The sequence below is a fragment of the Amblyomma americanum genome, chromosome 1 (genome assembly GCF_052857255.1).
Source record: "Amblyomma americanum isolate KBUSLIRL-KWMA chromosome 1, ASM5285725v1, whole genome shotgun sequence".
Lineage (NCBI taxonomy): Eukaryota > Metazoa > Arthropoda > Arachnida > Ixodida > Ixodidae > Amblyomma > Amblyomma americanum.
In genome coordinates, this window is record NC_135497.1 from 165835614 (window position 1) to 165855311 (window position 19698).

The 19698-nt window shown below is 44.9% G+C and overlaps 1 protein-coding gene across 1 annotated transcript in view; it reads left to right on the forward strand.

Annotated features, from left to right (window-relative positions):
• Positions 1–1930: 1930 nt before the first annotated feature.
• The window catches only part of LOC144114122 (nose resistant to fluoxetine protein 6-like), a 32231-nt gene continuing 14463 nt past the window's right edge, over positions 1931–19698 (forward strand). Inside the window, exons 1-6 of the mRNA XM_077647630.1 lie at positions 1931–2692; positions 11840–12051; positions 14006–14120; positions 15729–15813; positions 16191–16273; positions 18937–19119. Of these exons, the coding sequence (XP_077503756.1) occupies positions 2440–2692; positions 11840–12051; positions 14006–14120; positions 15729–15813; positions 16191–16273; positions 18937–19119 (931 nt within the window). The 5' untranslated portion in view covers positions 1931–2439. The remainder of the gene's footprint in view (positions 2693–11839; positions 12052–14005; positions 14121–15728; positions 15814–16190; positions 16274–18936; positions 19120–19698) is intronic.

A 19698-nucleotide genomic window follows, 5' to 3' on the forward strand; every position in this document is an offset into this window, starting at 1 on the left:
AACGATGAAGGAGGGAGTGAAAGAAAGCAGAGAGAGAGAGGAGTCGTAGTCAAAGGCTCCGGCTTAATTTCGACCCCCTGGGGTTACTTATTGTGTATTGAGAGCGCCCAGTGCACGTCCAATAACATCAGGCGGTTGAAATTAATCCAAATGTTTGCAAAAAATTACAGCCGATTTAACCTACTTGGCCAAATGCGAAGTATGTGCGTTAGCATGTCGCGTTTCATTTCACTTTGGGTTCGAGGCAAGAGCTTCATGGCCACGTTCCAGGCAAAGATCGGCGAAATCGGTGATTGGTTACCTTAGCGGTCGCGACTATAACATTTTAGGACCCCTTAACGCACCTTACGGCAGTGCGATAGCGGTGTGCTCTGGATCTATTGCGCACGAGTGGAAGCTGACAAAGACGATGACATGTAATGCACAGCGCGAGAGAGCTGCTCACGAGTCACGTGATCACGGTACGTGACTGTGCAGTGGCTCCTCCAAAGCGCCCCAAAAGCACCGAAGTTCGAGATCGTCGCTTGTCCACGATTTTTTCGAAGCCCAGTATCGCCATAAACTAAAAGATGAGGGCAGAATAAACGAGTAGACGGGACAGAGCTCGTCCAATCAGTTCATTTCTTTTCCCTCGTCCTTAGTTTGTTGCAATGCTGGGCCCAGAATACCCCCAAGGGCCGTTCACACGACGGCTACCCGGCATGCAGGAACAGTGACAGACGTATGCCTAGTTCATATGTCGTTCAGCTGTTCCAGGCATACACACGACGACGACGCGACAGCGATCGCGATGTACGAGTGTAAGGTGCGGATCAGCTATAGCCCAGGGCGGCGTTAACAGCCTTTTCAGCGTCGAGGCGGGGCTCAACTGCCGGCACCTCGCTAAGAACGCTCTTTTACGCCCTTTTTGCTAGTGATGCTGTTGCAGTAGCGCCCAGGCATCGCGAGAGAACTGCCCTTTTTGCCAGCTCTATTCTTTCGTCATTTCCATTCTGCAACGAAATAACTTTCTCCTTTTAGTACAAGCTAATGTCATCAACGAGATTTGCCACCCCGGGCCATGGTACTTTAATATTGCAACGGCAAATGCTCCAACAGCGCTTCTATAAAATGCGGCTCACGCCAATGTTTGTCGCTGTTCCATCGACTTCAGGCCAAAGAGTGTGTGCACAATGCGTCAGCTCAGCTGTGATAAACTGCACACTACGGCTATAGTTATGGAAACTTGCATGTTTTGTATTATTCGCGAGTTGCGACAAAAAAGCATGCGTCCAAACATGGTCGTCAGACGCGCATTCAATGTGTGATGGTTTACCTCAGGTTAGGCGTGCCCTCTCTTCTATAAAAGCACGAAACGTTGAAATCAGTCTGAATAAGCTTCGAATGAAAAATCGGGACCGTTTGACATTTCTGGGGCAATACAGACGTAGAAAATATACACCAGTGCGTTACATGGTAAGTTCTCTGGGAAAAAGTTCCCTGGGAAGTAAAGAAGAACAGACAGGCAGAAAAAGCCAGAAAAACGAACAACAAAGCATGGAAGGGAAAGAGAATAAATTTTGTGAACCGTGGGGATTTAAACGGTTGGAATTATAAACGCCATTTACCACTTCCTGAATAGTTGCATCAGTACATAAAACCCACTACTTGAAGCCCGTCTGGTGCGCCGATGAAAGTGAAGGATTTCTATGTAACAAAACAGTGAATCGCTTTTCGTGGGAAAGTTCAACCGCGTTCAAGCTCTCGCGGCGCCTTCGTTGATGGACCCGCCCAAGCGCACTCATCGAGAGGCGCTTGGGCGGATTCACATTCAACGACTACTCCCACTTGCCCCTGACTGAACGTGAAAACAAATACACACCTTCTCTGCCGCGCTTGGCACACTCACGGCGGCGTGTGGCCGCCAAGGACCCGGCGGGTAAGCTGCGCAGCCGAGTGACCCGCAACGTCGTCCGCGTTTCCCCAGGGCACGTTTCATGCCCGCCTCACTTCTCGCCCTTTCCGTAAGGAGTCCATGAGGGTCGCGCGCGCTGGGCAAAGACCCTTTCCCCTTGACCAGAGACTATATAGGATTCTTCCGACACCCGAGGAACATCCTTTGAAAGTGGCGCGTGCCAGCGGACGAAATCGACACGTCGACTCCCTCCTCATAAGTTGGCTGCTTTGCTTTCGTTGCTCCTTAAACAAGCACGATGGTGAACATTTCCCGTCTGCACAAGAGACAACGTCTTCGGCAATGCAGCTTTCCTTTCTTTTAATAGTCGAATAACGGTTAGCGTCGCGTCGCGAGCATGCATACGAGCGCAAAACTTCGCCCGTGAAGTGTTTCTTCTTGTTGGCTCGGAATTGACTGGCGACAACAGACTGTAGCCAACGTGTTCATCTCCTCTGAGGTCACCGTGTTGGACTTGAGCCGACGGGGTCTCGCTAGTCGACGCCATGAAGCTTGTCCATGTGCTCGTTGTGGCTGCCGCGGTGTTCGGCGCAGCAGTGCCTCACGTAGATGCTGCCACTCGAAAGAAGTCGCCAGAGCTCGTGGAGACGATAAAATCATTCGTGGCCAAGATGATGAATAACCCTAACAGCGCGCTCACGCAGCGACTCTTAGGAGCCGAGATCTCTCCCTCCTGCATGGTGGGCCTCTTGAAGCTCATGCGAGGCATCCGGAACGTTGAACCCTGGGCCCTAAGACGTAAGCTTCAGCAATCTTATATTCCATCTTTGCGCAGACGCGGACACGTCTGGTGACGTGGCCTGCTTCCGATTTTCTCATTCATTGCTTGGTGTAGCACAAATGACGCAGTGCTTTAATCGATGCAGTAACTGACTTTAAGCAGATCTGCTGAAAGCAATAAATGCTGAATAGGTACAGTCTTTGTCAAAAGTATACAGTCCAAAGGCTCTGCTTCCGAGCCCTGCGGCGCGGCTCCTCTTGCATACTCAGGCACCCTGATCTCACGAAGGCGGGAGGAATTTAAATCCTCAACCCTCCCAAGCTTAGGACTGTCAGATGTGCTTAAAATCCCCCTACATAGCTTGAAAGCAAACTCCTTTGGCTGTATATTTTTGGCAAAGACTGTACGTGGCGTTAGAAAGGAAAACTACGCTAGGATTAAGCCACACGCTGTCGGCCTCGTTGGCTTACTTATTCAAGAAATTCTGTAGGGAGAACATTTCGCGACAAACAGGAAGACGACTGTAGAGGCGCCGTTTTCTTGTCCGTCGTGTAATGTATGTGCCCCAACACTTCTTTTCGGGCTTAAGTGGGTAGGCGTTTGTTATCTGGTACAAGTTGATTTGATGAGTGATTTAATTTTTGATGCTGAATTCAGAATTATATAAAGTGTTTTTTTTTCACACTGCACTCTGTTTCTATCGGTTTTTGTCTTGACACTAATTGAAACTTTAAAATGTGCGAGGCTACACAAATAACAGAAACAAACTGTAAATAAATTAGAAGTAAAAAAAAACGGCAAAGAAATTCCACAACGAGCTCTTTTCATTCTAGAGTGCAAAAAAAAAGCAGCTAGGAAATGTTTTTACTTTTCGCCTAAAGTCAAGCAAACGCACGAAGAAGCCTTGCCAACTATCAACATCGCTGAACTTTCTGAAGCCTGGAGTGGATAATGTAACAAAGAACTATCGAGGACCTTTCGCGTATTTCTGGACCGAGGGATCGTAGGTTTCTCTGCTCAGAAAAGCCGACACATCAGCAAGCATTTTTTTTTTTTGCAGCCAAAACTTTGCAGCTTCGGCGAAGTTAGCGCGTTAAGGCTTATTTGCATTGTGTTCCAGTAGTTCCACTAATACTTACTGCTCACTGAGACATTTGGAGTATGCCACGTACGTTGATTAAATACCCCGTGTCGAACACCTGGGGCAAAGCCGTCGCTTACCGAATGTCAAGCCCCGTCTGGCCAAAAGTGACCGCTTTGTTGCAGGCAGTATGTCCTACAGCGCAAAAACGGCTTTCAGGAGCACCGCTCTCTCCATCGGGGGCAAGATATCACGTTCGCATCAAGCGATTATTGGATTTTTTTTTCATAACACGGCTTGTGCACAGCGCGTGGGCCACAACAAAACTCAAGCAACTGAAAGACGATCGTTTTCTCTGTTTCTTAAGTATTGCGAGGCGTTCCTGGTTAAACTCGCAGCTAAAAAATTTAAGTCATTCGGCTTGTGATGTCACGAACAGCAGAGTGCGCAGGAGACGGCATACGCTGTCACTTGTTTTCTGTGTGCGATGTGTGTGTGTTTTCGCTCTAATACCAAGGCTGAATTCGTTCTCATCCAGAAGGAATGCAACAGGAACTCTTCCGGTGTATGGTTGCATTTTCCTGTTTAGTTTTAATTATTTCTTTAGTCCTGAAATGCCTCTGGGCAGGTGTTTTACATGAGGGGTGGGTGGCTTCACAGAAGAAAGTTTTCAATGGCGGTCCTGAAATTCATTGCACTGAAATGATGCGCCGCTTCTTCAGGCAGATGAGTCCAGTCTTTTGCGGGATGTGGGAAAAAACGAAAAAAAAAAACGGAAAAAATACTGATTTGGGATGACTGGTCCGAGATGAATGACGGTGAGCGAAATATATAACGGCGTTATCAATTGAAACATGATAAAACTTATGGTAAAGAATGAGCCTGGCTTTTTTAGTTCTTGTTTACAGATTGGGAAAATTTGCATTAGTTTCTAGCGCTGTGGCACATAGGAAAGGAATAATAGTCATGGGAGATAAATCAAGCTGCGTGCTTTTGGATAGATTCAACGGAATTAGAAAGATTAGTAGAACGTTCTTGCGGGCTAGTTGGTTCATTCCAAATAAAAGGTAGGATTGCGCTGATGAGGGTCCCGAAATAGCATGCATATTCTAGTTTTGGCCTTACAAGAGATTTGTAAGCAAGGGTTTTTACGCAAGGGGAGGCAAATTTCAGGTTTCGCTGGAGAAAGCTGAGGCTGCGGTTAGCCTCGTTAGATATTTTCGCTATATGAGAGGACGACGAAAGATTCTGGATTAAAATAAGTCCTAGATATTTATAAGATATGTCATAGAAGAGCTACTTAAGAAAAATACGTGGGTGCTACGTAAGAGTAGCGGTGGTGGAAAGATATTAATCACGTTTTGCTGTGCTATAGTTAATGGGTTGGTATATAACACAATCATCAGCAAATAGGCGTATGCTAGAAGATTGCACATTAGGGAGGTCATTAATGTAGATTATGAAGAGAAGTGGGCCAAGAGCGGAACCCTGAAGTACACCCGAAATTACAGGAGACTGTGGAGAGGAGTGGTAGTTGTAAAATGAACTGACGACTGTCGATCAAAAAACTGTGTAACCAGTTATAGACTAGGTGACGCAGATTTAGGCGCGGAAGTTTCAAGAAAGTCGATTATGGGGAACCTTATCAAATGCTTTCTCGAAGTCTAAAAACAGTGAATCTACAGGTACGTTAAGGTCAAAGCGGGAGGTGATGTCGTTTGTGAAAAGTTAAACTTGTGTTTCGCAAGATAAATTCTTGGGAAATCCGTGCTGCCTAGAATGAAAGAAGTTGTTAGAAAAAAAGAAATCTCATGATTTGGCTACAAATGACATGCTCCATCAATACAGCAAGCTCTAGTAATAAAAATTGGCCGGTAGTTGAGACATGATGACGATGATCTTTTTTTTTTTTTGGGGGGGGGGACTGAAATGACCTTTCAGGAGAGCAAGCTGCCGGGCTAGTTGGTGATACATGCTCTGAAGAAGGAAGCGCAAAAAAATAACGGACGAGGGACGGAGTAGGGGACACAAAAGCACGTTCGTGAATGAATTTACCTGTTTTCTAATCCAGCAGCACCACCACAGACGAAAGTTACTGTTGTAAAATTTACGATAGAATTACACTAGTAATTTGTTTTTGTGTTTGCGAGCACTTTCGCATTGATGTCAATTCCAGCGGATGAAGTTATCTTTAATTATGAGATTAATTTGCAAATGCTACGAAGTAAAACGTTATGTCTGCCATGTTGAAGGTTAGAAAAAACAAGAGAAATTACCCGCAGATTATTTGCTGAAAACTGAACAAAATGCTGAGTTTAGTGTTGTTGGAACTTCAATATCAGGAATAGGGGCGTCATTTTGGTCGAGTATTGTCATGAATTTCTTTGGGTATGGATTAATAACCTTCCAGAATTGTCGAGGTATATTATGCAGAATATCAGAAAGTGAAGTTTAAAAGAATGATCGCGCTGTTCGCTGCCGCCGTGTGTTTTCGCTCTAATGTTATGCGTATCTATGTCTTTTTCCATCCATCTGAAATGCACCAGGAACTTCTGAGGGCCATGATTGCATTTTCCTGTTTACGTCGTGCCGTTGACGCTCATGATTGCTTTTTCGACGACTCTAGGCCTAACTTTTTTAATTAAAAGACTTCGCAGGAACTTGAGAGCTATCGTGACTACTGTAAACGTATCGATACCTGGCAACCTGCCTATTTGGACACATGTTTGCCTAAGGGCCTCATCAGCGTTACTTGGCTCTGTGCGGTCTTCGAAGTATGTTACTCTAGTGAACAATTCGAATAATTTTATTCGAGAAGTGCAAGAAGGTTAGAGTGTTCTCAAAAATAAGAAAAGAATGAATTTCACGCGCCACAGCGGTCCGTGGGCTATGAGGGACGCTGTAGTGGAGGGCTCCGGGTTTATTTCGACCACCTGGGGTTTTCAAAAGGCGTGCGTCCAAAAGTACAGGTCTATGTCTGCTTTTATCTTTGCCGATATGCAGCCACCCGTTTAGGACCGAACCTACGACCTCATACGATCTACAACTCCAAGGAAGGTAATGGCCATTCAGCCACCGCGACAGGTCACCCTGGGCTAAGGGAGCGTAGGTTTAGAAAGGTTAGTGATTCAGTAAGAGATCGAAAACATACGAAGACAGTGAAATGATTCTGACAGCTTTCACTCCGCAATTGTGTTTTCAAACCCTATATATTTATGCAAAAAGCAGCGGCTACTGCGCACGGTCGGTGCAGCTCCGATTCAATGTCAACCACACACCCCGCGCACAAAATTGAACTAGAATTCGGTGGTAAGCCGGGGTCATATCCCTGTAGTTCTGTGCGCATCATTCCTTCCGCTCTGCTTATTACTATGGCGCTCTTCGTGCGTCTACGCTCAGTAAATGATGAGGCAGGCGCATGTTTAAGGGGTATGAAGGAGGAGCGATGAGAATGTAGAAAGTGAAGCAGGAAGCGCGCGTACGCGTTGTTCTGCGTCGGTCGACTTGCAACCCGGACCACGGATCGATCACGTGCGCATAGGCGTTTTCTCTTGACCGATTGCGCACCACACAAGAAAAGGACGAAAGTTTTCCGGTTCAGTACTTTTATTTTGAGGACATTTATTTTCGTAAGCAGCAGTGTGGGGATGTATCTTTGATAAAAAAAGAAACGTGCCCCACCAATTGGGCGACGCATGGATTAAAGTCACGTTGGTAATTTGGAAACGCATTCAACGCCTACTTTCGCGGACCACGGTGCCCGTCACGGCCATGACTCTCTTCCATAGCACTAAAATGTTCAAGGTCCAGTTAGCCCTAGAGGCAGATAAATTACAATATAATCCACATCAGCTTGGAACAAGATAAAGAAGAGGAAGAAGAAATAGCGCGGGAAAAGACGACAGCTTCAGAAGGTAGCCTCGTGGGCTTCCATGACAGCGCCCCTGAGCAGACAACTCCCGCGTACTCTGGCTGAGCCGCCGAACGCCATATGGCTGATGGAAAAGGCGGCTCAGTTGAGAAAAGGCGCAAGGTTTCCGGCAGTGGATTTGTCCATCATTCTTAGGCATGAATTCATTTTTTTTTTCGGGGGGGGGGGGGGGGACGTTTCAAAATCCCAACGTTCACCTGCCGCCTTACGCGGCTCAGATTTTCTAGCCTCAAAAATACACATTCCGAAAGAGGTCTGGAAGTGTCTGATTCGTTCGCATCATTTTCATGTTGATAATCTTTCTCTTACCGATTGTTTTAGTGAGTAGGCATCTATTCCTAGCGTTCCATCCAGGACCCTACGACGCTGTGGCAGTTGTGTAGTGCGTCACAGCCTTTTCAAATAAAACAAGATAGGAAATCTTAGCCAGGCAGTACCGCATTACTCCTGCTTAATCCTTTCGCTTTTCTACCACTTCGCCATCATTTGTGCCGTGTTATCTTTGCCGACTTCCTACGTATACGCCACTGCCGAAAAGACAAACGCTCCTAATGGAATAGTCGGTTCCTTAAAAATTTATATGCCTTCGGCCTCTCTCTGGCACCCGGGACGGGAATGTCAGCTTCAAAGTTATCGTGGAGGGTCTCTTCGTGGCGAAGGTTAATGAATTTCTCGCGTCTGTCTTTTTTCCCCGTAGTGCGACCATTCCTTGAATGCAGCAGTTGCCTAAACCTTATGTACAGACAGAGCAAGGTTCCCCGCCAAACGTGCCACAAAACCCGACGCTCAGTGCGTCATCTTATCACGAACGATCAAGGTTTTCCTCGTTCACCACCGGGACAGGGAACCCTAGTGACTGATTGCCAAGGTACCGCTGAGTTAAACCGCCGCCTTACCGTCTCGATGTTGCGCCCTTGGCGGCACGGAAAGAGCTACCGGTAAAGGCGCCCCTAAGAAACGGGATCCCGCTTTGCATACGCACTACCGACGTCCTTCTCACGAACCGTCCATGTGCAACCGCATGAAAGAGCGTGCAAGATGGGGCGTCCTCTCTATATGAAAGGATATGATTAGTGTGGTGTCACATTTGCACATTAATGCAGCGGTAGCAGTACATCGGAGTTATTGTACAACTTCTTCTTTACCTTTTCCATATTCTGAGTGCCTTTTGTGTGGGCCGAATATGTACAGGTGCGGACATAAGTAAACGGAGCACGCTATTCCGTTCTATGTGCAATCGCGCCTTCTGTATTGCAAAGGATGAATCATTGTTTGTCAATGAGAACGCGCACCAGCGTTCACTACTAGCCAGCACATGCCATTGCTGAAACTTCAATTCACATTTCTATGTGCTCCGATGACATCTGCGCTTGGGCCACTGTGACGCATCTCTAGGTGCGTGCCAGAGGTCACCGGGCAGCAGCCATAACCTCTTCCTATCTCTGAAAGCAAGGTCTAAGCGTTTCAGCAGAGAAGTGCGCGCTAGCAGCATTTACACGCGAATGTATGACTCCATATCCAGTATTAATCGACGGCCATACCATTTCCTATTGTACATCTTACCAATTTTTAGGGGCTTTGATAGACCGCAATCTATTGCCCGCATTGCACCTTTTTGAGAAAAAAAGCTAACCTTTATCGCTCACACACTCATATTTCTTGGCGGAAAATCATGGGGCTCGTCGGTTCATGTCAATGGCGGAACTGTGCAGAGCACTCTTCTTGGGATTTCTGCGTTAAAGCACACCCGTGCTTTCAAACACGTGCGAGACGAATTTGCTTGCGCATGAACCGTTGCAACCACTGCACTGTGCCGCCTGTGGCTGGATGTGCCGTTTACAAATGCTTATTCCCACCTCATCGCAATGGCTGACTACTTGTTGCTTGAGAACTGCAGTTGCGGTTAGACGATTGGCCACCTACTTTGCGACTGCCCTCAGTCTGAGCGTGAGCGCGTCTTCCTGGCTGCCACTCTCCGCCGCTTGGATCCTCGTCCATTTCCACAAGCCAAGATTCTGGGGCCTTGGACAGAACCTTCCTTTCAGAAGAAAGCTGTGAAAGCGCTTATGATCTTCTTAAAGGACTCAGGGCTGAGTTCCAGGCTATAAACTTTGTCTGTAGCCTGATGTGTACCCTGTGTTTCCTATGTACCCTGTGTACTGATCTCCTATTCCTCTCTTTCCTCTTTTTCTCTCTATTTTGTCCCCTTTCCACGTGTAGTGCAGCATAGTGCCTTTCCGGTCGTCTGTTTGTCTCTCAGTTCGGCAGCGCGTGAAAAATCTTCGACGACAGTTGCGTGCTGCGTTTACTTTTTCCCACGCTCGAGCCCTCAGAACAGTGTAGAAACAATTAAAAGAAATAACCGCACACAAATTTTTAGCTTCTTTGTAGTGCTCTATGGTTAGAGTTGTGTGCTTTAGGCTCGTGGTTTTCAAAATTAAATTTGTTGTTTTTTCTCTGCAAAGCTTATCCTCGAATAAAACCTTCTTTTTGGCAGCCACCTATACATTGAAATAATGGCCGTGTTTTTGCTGTGAGTAAGGTGTTTGTCCATCAGTGGGCACACGAACTAATCAAGGTGGCTTTTGCGTTGCCTGTATTTTGCACTGGGCCCCTGTAGCTTCAAGGCAGAAGCTAGCCACGGAGCTATGAAACCGTTGTCTGGAAATAACTAGATTCTGAAACTAGGGCTAGTCGTCCAAGCTATGGCAAGTACGACGTAACTGGTGACGAGATAATCACCTCATATAAAAAACCATGCGCACATAAAATTTCCTTATGTCCAAACGAAGAAGGAAGAAACTAGAGTTCGATATGCATAGCGAAGACGCACGTTGACGCGCTCTCACGTTACAGGAAGGAATCTTACATTATTAAATTCACAGTAGAACTTAAATCTAAATCACATCGACATCTTTACTCAACCTTCGTCAGTATTGTAACTTGCTGACGACTATAATTTCCTCAAGCAAGTTTGCAACTGTGACACATGTCCTTCGAAACATATAATACTTCCAGAATTCACATAAGCAGATATCCTGGACAAGAGCATTTTTTACACCGAAAGTTGTTTATGAACGAAATTTATTTCGTATATCGTAAGATTTCATCTCAGCAATCAATATACCCGCAAATCCCACATGCAGACGCTTGTAGTTCTCATACATTTATTGTCAAAAACGCACCTCAATGTTTTTCTGTGGCTATCGTTATTACTCGGCGCGAGAAGAGGACAAACTTTAGAACCAAGATTTTACTGCGCATCAGAAGATTAGAACAGTCCCATCAAAACGTTCCCAACAGCATCTTACAATGTTCTCCCCAGTTGCCTCACAATTAAATGTGATGAGCAAGCAAGGTGGACTTGCTCGTTCTAACGCCGTGAAAATTTCAAGTGTATACGCGTTATTGTCGGCTGCGTTTTTTTTTCTTCATTAAGCTAACTTGCCGATGCTCACCTAGGTTGGATGAAAAGAAAAAAAATTGGACAAGTTTCATGAGCCTTTTTCGTTTTTAATCATTAACTTTACTGTAAAACACTGCAGCACACATCATAGAAACAAGTCGGTAGCCCCTTATAAAGAAAGTTGTTAAATTCTGCCTCAGTAATGACCAGGTTTGATATGTTTCATCCAATTTGTAGATTTTCTAGTGCAGAAGAAGCAGTATGGGCAGTGAGAGCTCGCAGTATTGCCTACTTGGGATTGTTTAACGTACACCACAACCGTTAGCACGCGAATGTTTCTCAATTTCGGCGCCATCAAAGTGCGGCTACCCTGGCCGGTAATCGAACCCGCGACATCGTGCTCAGTAGCAGAACGCCATAGCAATTTAGCCACCTCAAATGTCTCTACGGTTTCGGTCACGTGTTGACGTGGGGAATCGCATGCCGCATCGCGCAAACGTTTTTTTTTTCGTGCTTTGTGTCAACTTGCTTACACTGATGGCAGCGGTGAAACCATAAGAATGCTTGTGTAGAATTACAGCAGGAAATAAAACTGTGTTGTAGTTTTCCATTAAATTAACCTAACACTTCCATAAGGCTGAGACCACTGAACATGCTTGTTTGCACACTGCGATTATCTAAGGCGTTCGCTACGCCGAAAGCAGCAAAGAAAATGCATGCCACTGAGATGTCTTTGCCCGCCGCAGTGTTCGACGCTTCAGGGAAGTACCCAACAGGCCTCTTTCAAGGCAGCATGGCGGACCTAGGAGCATTCGACGAATGTGTCGAGACCCTTGTGCTCGACGAATACGGCAACGAAAAGATACGGGGCCAGTATTGTAACCTGTACCTGCCCGCGGCCAACAACTCGGAGCTTTTGGAGTATGTAGCCTCGGGTCTCGCCATGTCTCATCCACGGGTAAGCTACTCAAACCAGAGCCGATGCACTCAAACGCTGCCTGCTCGACCACGACCGGAACTGAAGCGGTCGGGGACAGTAGGCGAAGTTATTAGTGCGAAGCTTTACAGAAAGCATAACAAGCGAAAACGCGCCTGACGTGTGTATGTACTCGGTGACAAACCACCAACTCCAGCTGACGTAATTTGCATGCAGTTTCATTTTAAATGGTAGGGAGTTACCAAGGAGACCTACTATAAATTATCGACACTGAGTAGGGCTAGGAAGAGGAAATGTATAGCGTATCGATTCCTGCGTTTCTCTAACGCAATGCACCAACTGCGCGTGAAAAAAAAAAGAAAGAGGAACATGTATACCTCCTAGTCTAAACTTGTGCTACTGCACTTAAACAAAGGTAGAGGTTATGGACGTCATTGTCAAACGTAACTGGCCGTTTCATAATAATGACGAACTGTATGCAGTCCCACGACTATGTCTTTCGTCGGGCTGCGCATACCTCTGCGCGCAAATATTTTTCAGTGTCTGTTGTTGGGCGCATCCTGACGGTTTTTCCCAATAATATTGCATCTTCCAATAATAATTAAAAAAGCTGCAATCATAGCACGCCATGCTGTCAACACAAGAGACGAAATTGTAATGTTATATCCCTTATTTCCAAACATTTCACGTTAAAACAGCCTTTTTTTTACTGTTTAAGACTGTTTATTGGTTCCAGAATGTATACAAAAGATCGTAAGTGCACAGACAAGGGTCCCATAGTCAAAGACTGTACCGAGACCCTCGATAGGTCAATAATACAAGAAATAATTACAGCACAGTTAGCGCATAATTATAAAATATAGAAAACAACGAATCAATACTTCATCACAAAAGCAGTCTAAAAGCACAGTAACGCAGGTAATATACATAAAAAGAAAATAAAACATCAGCATTACAACAAAAATACCTTGAGCTTATTCTTGAAAGCAGGCAAGGAAATTCATGTTTTTAGAGTGGGCGGCAATGTATTCCAAAATGAAATTGCTTGAAAAGACGACGTTGTTTTACCATAATTGTTATGGACTTTGAGGAGCAGAAAATTGTTTTTTGCTTTAAATCGGGTAGGGTTGTGATTGATCAGCAGGATGGGGTCTAAAAACTGAAAATGTAGGGTGCCACGTAGTAACCTAAAGAACATGATTCGAAGGTGATATTGGAGAAGCTGGTGGACTGATAAAATATTGTGCTCATGCAATGAAGAACGAGCATTAGTAGAGAAATGGCTACGGGTAATAATGCGGATGGCCTTGTTTTGTAAGTGTTGCAGAGACGATAATTGGCAATGATAAGTATTTCTCCATGCAAAAAGCTCATAAGTGATGTGACTATGTAAGAAGGCATAATGCAAAGATAGGAGTAGGCTGTATGGAAAATATGGACGCGCCTCAATTAGCGCTCTGATGCCAAACACATATCTTTTTTTTGATGAGTGATATGGACAGACAATTTAAGAGCTGAATCAAGAATAACGCCGAGAAAGCTGGTGCTATCAGAAGCCGGAACATTACAAGAAAAAAGGGTTAACGTAGGAGGACAAGGAATAATTTTTTGGCTACTTTTGAAGACTATGAATTTCATTTTAGAGGGATTAATCACTAACTGATTATCAGTACACCATTTGGCTAAATTGCTTATAACGGCATTCAATTCAAGAGTCAGATCATCTATGGACGTATTAGATAATGACACGGTAGCGTCATCAGCATATAAGACACAGTGAGTTGGGCTAATAGGATTAGGAAGGTCATTCATGTATAGTATGAATAGTAAGGAACCTAAAGTAGTAAGAGACCATTGCAGTAGTTTTGCATGAGTCTATCGGCGCTTTTTTGTGCCTGAAACCGCCTTCAGGCCATTCAGCCATCTGGGATACAATAATATTTTTGCTCTTTCTGTTTTATTTCCTTGTGTACAGATGATAGATTTTGCAATTAGCAGCTCAGATTCATCCATGGTTGAAGGACTCCGCCTCGGTATCTGCTTCATCAATGACTGCAGCCAAGAGGACATTCAGATGATTATCAATGCTTGTGAGTAATTTTATGTCTGAAATTATTAAAAGAAAAATGTCAGTGGGTTATTAATTGAATAGCCCTGACCAAGCGTCTGACTTTAGTCGGGCGAGCTAGGCACACTACCTCCAACATTTCTGCAAACTTCCGGCACCTTTACTGAGTTAGCGGGCTTTTCTGATTAGCAGAAAATCCAATCGGAAAGACACGATGAACAAACACTGAGGTTTTCTTTCATTGGCTTCCGGGAAGGTTTTTAATTTTTATAACAATGAATGAATTCAGATTGCCTCATCTCGGTTTGAGAGGCACGCAAGCCAGCTCCGCCGCGTGCGAGCGTCTGAAAAGTGAGTCTGAAAGCGCATCAACTCTCTTTCCACATGATCACTAAAATGGTGAGATGAGTGAAGTAGAAACATAAACACCTCACTACGAGTAACCATCACCTTATAATCAGCAGACAAGGGAATGAAAGAGGTGCTCGTTACGGCATAAATCACGGAAGCCAACAGTCACCGAATCCAAGGAACATATGGGAGCATCATTGAGATATTAATAAAATCAGAAGAAAAAACAACCACATGCCGCCGGTGGGAGTGGACAGCTGTCGACGTAGCTCAGTTGGTAGAGCACCGAACACGAAATTCGGAGGTCAGCATTTGGTTGTTTTTTCTTCTGCTTTTATTAATCTTCTATTGATAAGAACTAAAAAAGAAGACATCCCCTACGCTCCTTGGTTTCGGTGACTGCTGGCTTCCGTCATTTACATTACTTTATATGAAAAGTATGGTTTGGTCTTTGCGTGATGAACACGCTTAGCCTCAGCCACGAAGTTAGTTCATTGGAGGATTTCGTTAGCATTTTTCACAAACTTAAATGTCTGACGCTTCTAGTAGAAACGCATGCAGGTTGCTGGCTCAATTTTTGTTCCAGACCATTTAAAAAAAATTAAACAATGCAGCTACTCCATATTATGGCAACACCGGACTGATTTTTTTTTTGTCAGCTTGAGTTATTGGGCCCATACTGTTTCTTAGGGGTTCACCACTTTTGGTACAACAGAGCTTTTCCTAAAATTGTGAACGAAACATTTATAAAACAACAAAAAACACCGCACGTAAACCCAAGCTGGGCTTTACTGTGGACGGCGGTGCTTTACGTGACGTCATATACATAATCGACACCACTCTCTCGCTCCCATTGAACGTGTACGCTTGTGACTCCAAGCGATGGCCTCGCAAAGGTTTAAAATGACTAAAGAAAGGTGGAGACATTTCTCTTAATCAAGGGTTGAGCGGATATTACTTGGACACTCAAGCCGAAAAAAAAGTTAGTTGTAAACCGCTAGGAGTCGCTCATTTTATTCTATGGTGACAAATTTTAGTTTTACAATCGGAACTCGTTATAACGAAGCGGTTTATATAGAAATAGTGGATATAACGAACTAATGACGATTCCCCTTGGAAGCTCAGTCAACACGGCCTATGACGAAACTACGGCTATAGCGAAGTAATCGCTGGGCCTCTTCAGCTTCGTTATAACGAGGTTCGACTGTATATGGAATTTTATGCAATACGCAACGCTCGCAGCACAACTCAAGAAATCTAGTAATTTCGCTTTCTGTAGTGGCTGGTGGAACCATCGAGTTGAGGGTCCAGGACTGCGTCACCAACGAGCCCCAACCGTGGACGACGGCACAGATATCGATAGTGTAAGCTCTACCATTGGATTCTAAGAAATTAAGCTGCGCTTATAAGAAGCCGCCAAAGGAAGTAAGGAATTTGAGTTCTAGTTGCTTTAAAAATGTTTAGACGCTTTCGTCGCAAGTCTTAGACACTTCCAATTATTTTCGTGCTGCCAGTTGCTCTTTCTCCTCTTCTAATCTGTTTACGAAGTTGCATAACCTTTCTTATGAATCCTAGACGCGTTGCCTTTTTTTCTTTTTTTTTCCTAGCCTCCTTCACGCAAATATCGTGAATAATATTACATGTACCCAAAAGAAAGCACGCATTAAAGAAGTTTTCGGTGCACAATGTGGAACCTTTGATTTCCTTCGTGCTAACCACTGTAATTTATTTTCCCTTTCAGGGCATTCCTTGGCACTCTAGCGGTGGTAATTGCTGCGAGTACCGTCTTTGACTACTGCATTACGAAGCGTCAAATAAAAAAAGGTATCACATTTTATGTTAACACTTCAGATAAATAATTGTTACTATGCCTAAACGCCGCATAAGAAGTTGATTAAAGTAAAACAATTTTTATTAGTATTAAATACACATATAGTATAGGGTGGCCGCCACTGATGCTAGGCATAGTTGGTGTGGAGATAAGTGGAAGAGGTTTTTGTCCTGCAGCAGAAAACTGCCCTCTGGACTTGCATTTTTAGGACGGCCGATCAGTTCAGAAACATTCGTCGTCAGTATCAACAGCGGTTTGAAGTGGTCTAGCATGGCCAAAGTTTTCGAGTGATTTCCAGTTATATGCCTCGCAGCAGCCCCTGCGAATGAATTTCCCAGTGTCTCGCCCACTCGTTCACCAGTTCATGTTGTGTACGACACTCTGCCTGATTCTTTGGATGCCTTCACTATGCTTCCCTTTCTTTCGGTGTCCCCCTCTATTACTATAATAGAACACTGGATGACTGCTCTACGTAACGCATGCCTTAAGTCTATTGACTCGTCCTAATTTCAGCTAAGCTGTCGTTGTTTCTCGCTGTCTCTTTAACCCACGTTGTTTTCTTCCCATAAGGGTGCTGCCGTTACACTTACCGTCTTAGCTACACCATTCTTATAGTTTTTCCCTACATCGGTCACCACAACGTCCGTGGTCCTGCTTCAAGCGGTTTCGTTAGTCTTGTAGTTCCGGCCCTATAGGTGAGTGCTAGCAGCATACGTAGGTAACAGGCTGTTTTAGAGTCGGCTATCGGTAAGCTACTGGCAGTAGCTTTGCGGTATGCCCCGAATGCACTCTCCTCCCCTGAAAGCTTTGCTCCCGCTGATTTCTCTCTCATGGCCGGGACCTCGCAACTCCTGCGCTAATTCCAAAACCATTTTTTTTCAGACTGCTAATCAATGTTTTATTTTTCTTCTTATCACCTCTTAAGCCTACCGCAGTACACTGCTTTTATGGGTTTTTGATCATTCTCTTGAGATCCCCCTTTGAGTTAACTAGGAGGAAAACAATGCGGAAAATCAGAGGTCGCTCAGGAATTAATCGTTTATTTTTGTGCCTGATTCCCAGATTAGTAACGTTCTGAATTGCAGACAGTGAATAAAACAGAGATATGACGTCTCACCCCCTTTTGATTGCCAATTTCTCATAACTCTGCTGAAAGACAGTCATCGGTGGTCCCTGTAGATATTAAAACCAGGAGCTTTTTATGAGAGGCGTTGCGAGGACAACAGCGTGACATTTTCACACGTGTCACTTGCAAACATACTCTGCTCAATTTATAGGTGGCAGTACTAAGTTATTGCTCAGGTTGGCTTAAAAGTTCACGAAAAAAGCGCATTGCGCAAGATAGGACGCATACACTAAGCTCATTTTAAGAAATAACCCAAGTGTATGTGCAAAGTTGAATGGTTCACTTGTTCCACTGTGTCGTCTTATTCGGTTGCGCCCGCGTTGTTCAAGGCGACGGTTCGCTCCAATCTAACTGACGCTAAAGGGTGCGTTATACTCCTAGCCAGAATTTGGGCACTCGAGCAATTGTTGAAGGCCCAGAGGTGGATGGAATCAAACGAGAGGGTGAGGGGGAGGAGAAGGAGCGTATAGGCGAGGGGTTAATGCGCCTGCTTGGCGCCGCGCGTGCCTTACCATGACTGCGGTGGAGGATGAGAGGTGACGGGAGCAACCTATGTGCCTGCGTTCTGTGTACTAATGAGCGTGCACTCAGGTCTTTACGTGCTACCGACGTCATACCTTTAAAAGCGAGGAACGAACGAGTTTCCATAGGCGCATGTAGAGGCGCTGGTCAAGCTGCATGAGCTCAGCGCTATGGATATGACAGAGTATACCGCGTCGCAACATGGATAAAAGGAGCGGTGTGAGGCATTGTAGACACAAGGGGTGCTGCGCACTAGGGCACTACTTGGCAATATTTGGCCCAGTTTAACGATGCAATCAAATATATCGTACATATTGCGTAATTTTTTATAGTAGTTCGCTTATGGTGCTATGCTTGATGACGCTATGCGAGAAAGGCGTTTGGCGTTTGAACTGAACCGAATTCTCTTTTCTGTTTGATTATTTATCACGGTACACATGATGTCCCATGTAATGAGAGACAATGGTAAAAAAAAAACGTAACACGAACTGCGGGAATAGCAGATGGCACTGTCAGCAGTCGCGTATTTGTAAGAAGCGCTTTTATAAAAATGATTTTACTAACTAGTAACAATTCTAGCCAATTCTTTTGAATAGCCGGTGTGCGCGAAATGTGTCCGGTAGAAAGTTGAATAGCCTTTGACAAAGTTGCATTGGACGTTTCTAAGTTTTCTTTAAAACGTTTTTTTAGAAAGCTGCACGTGGCCTAATTTTTTCAATGACACTTTTATTGCTGAACAGCTTGGCACGCACTGGGCGTACATCCCCCCATCACGATGTCGATCCCCAAATCTCAGTACCGTGGTTTATACTTTTTTCCCCTTTAAGTATGTCCACATTCTCTCCTACACCCTCGCCCCATCCCTGTTCCCTACGGAGAGTAGCATCTGCGCTTCCTGATTACAGAGCTCTTTCCATCTCTCTAAGGCGGAAATATTACCAGAGAGTCGCATTAATGGAAACCACCGTCTTCATGAGGCTGACTACATGGATGTTTTTCTTACTGCAGGGCCTCTACAAAAAGCACTGAGTGCTTTTTCGATAGAAACCAATATAAAGCTGCTGTTGAACATCGAACAAGACAAGGACTCAGACGCAAGCACCTACAGGTTTCTCCATGGCATACGGTTCTTATCCATATTCTCAATTGTTCTTGGCCATTCCTACGCCTTCTTCGATTATTTAGCAATGTGTAAGTACAGATTTTATGTTCCTGCGAGACAATTTGGTTGAATGCCATATATCATAAGGGCTGCGTTTAGAAATCAACGTTTTGTTTTCGTTTTTTGCTTTGAATATAAGATATCATGTAACTCACTTTAAATGAACATGACTACGGTCACGATAATATCGCATATGTTCGCAGGTGTGGAGTAGTGTTCCTATATATGCGCCCGCAGGGAGCAGAGTTGCGCGAATGTTTTCCCCGCGCCGCTCGTAACACTATTCGCGGAGCGGCGATCACGTGATCACGCGGACGTATTTTATTCCAAACCGTGTCTGCTCATGTCCAGCACATGAGCCGGAGGGGGACAGCAGCTCCCATCTTGAGCACAGTCTCCTTTGTTATCCGACTGAGGGGGTATTGTGAAGCCCCCAGAGGGATGAGGAGGGGTGCTTCTAAGCAGCCTTCTCGTCAGGCTCCTGCCACACGAGAAGCAGCTCTCCCGCAGAGCTTGGAACAAATGGCGGACCTTCGCGCAACTCTGCTCTCTGCTGGAGCATATACAGGAACTCTATACTTCGTCTCACAAGATGTTTGCAGCACTAC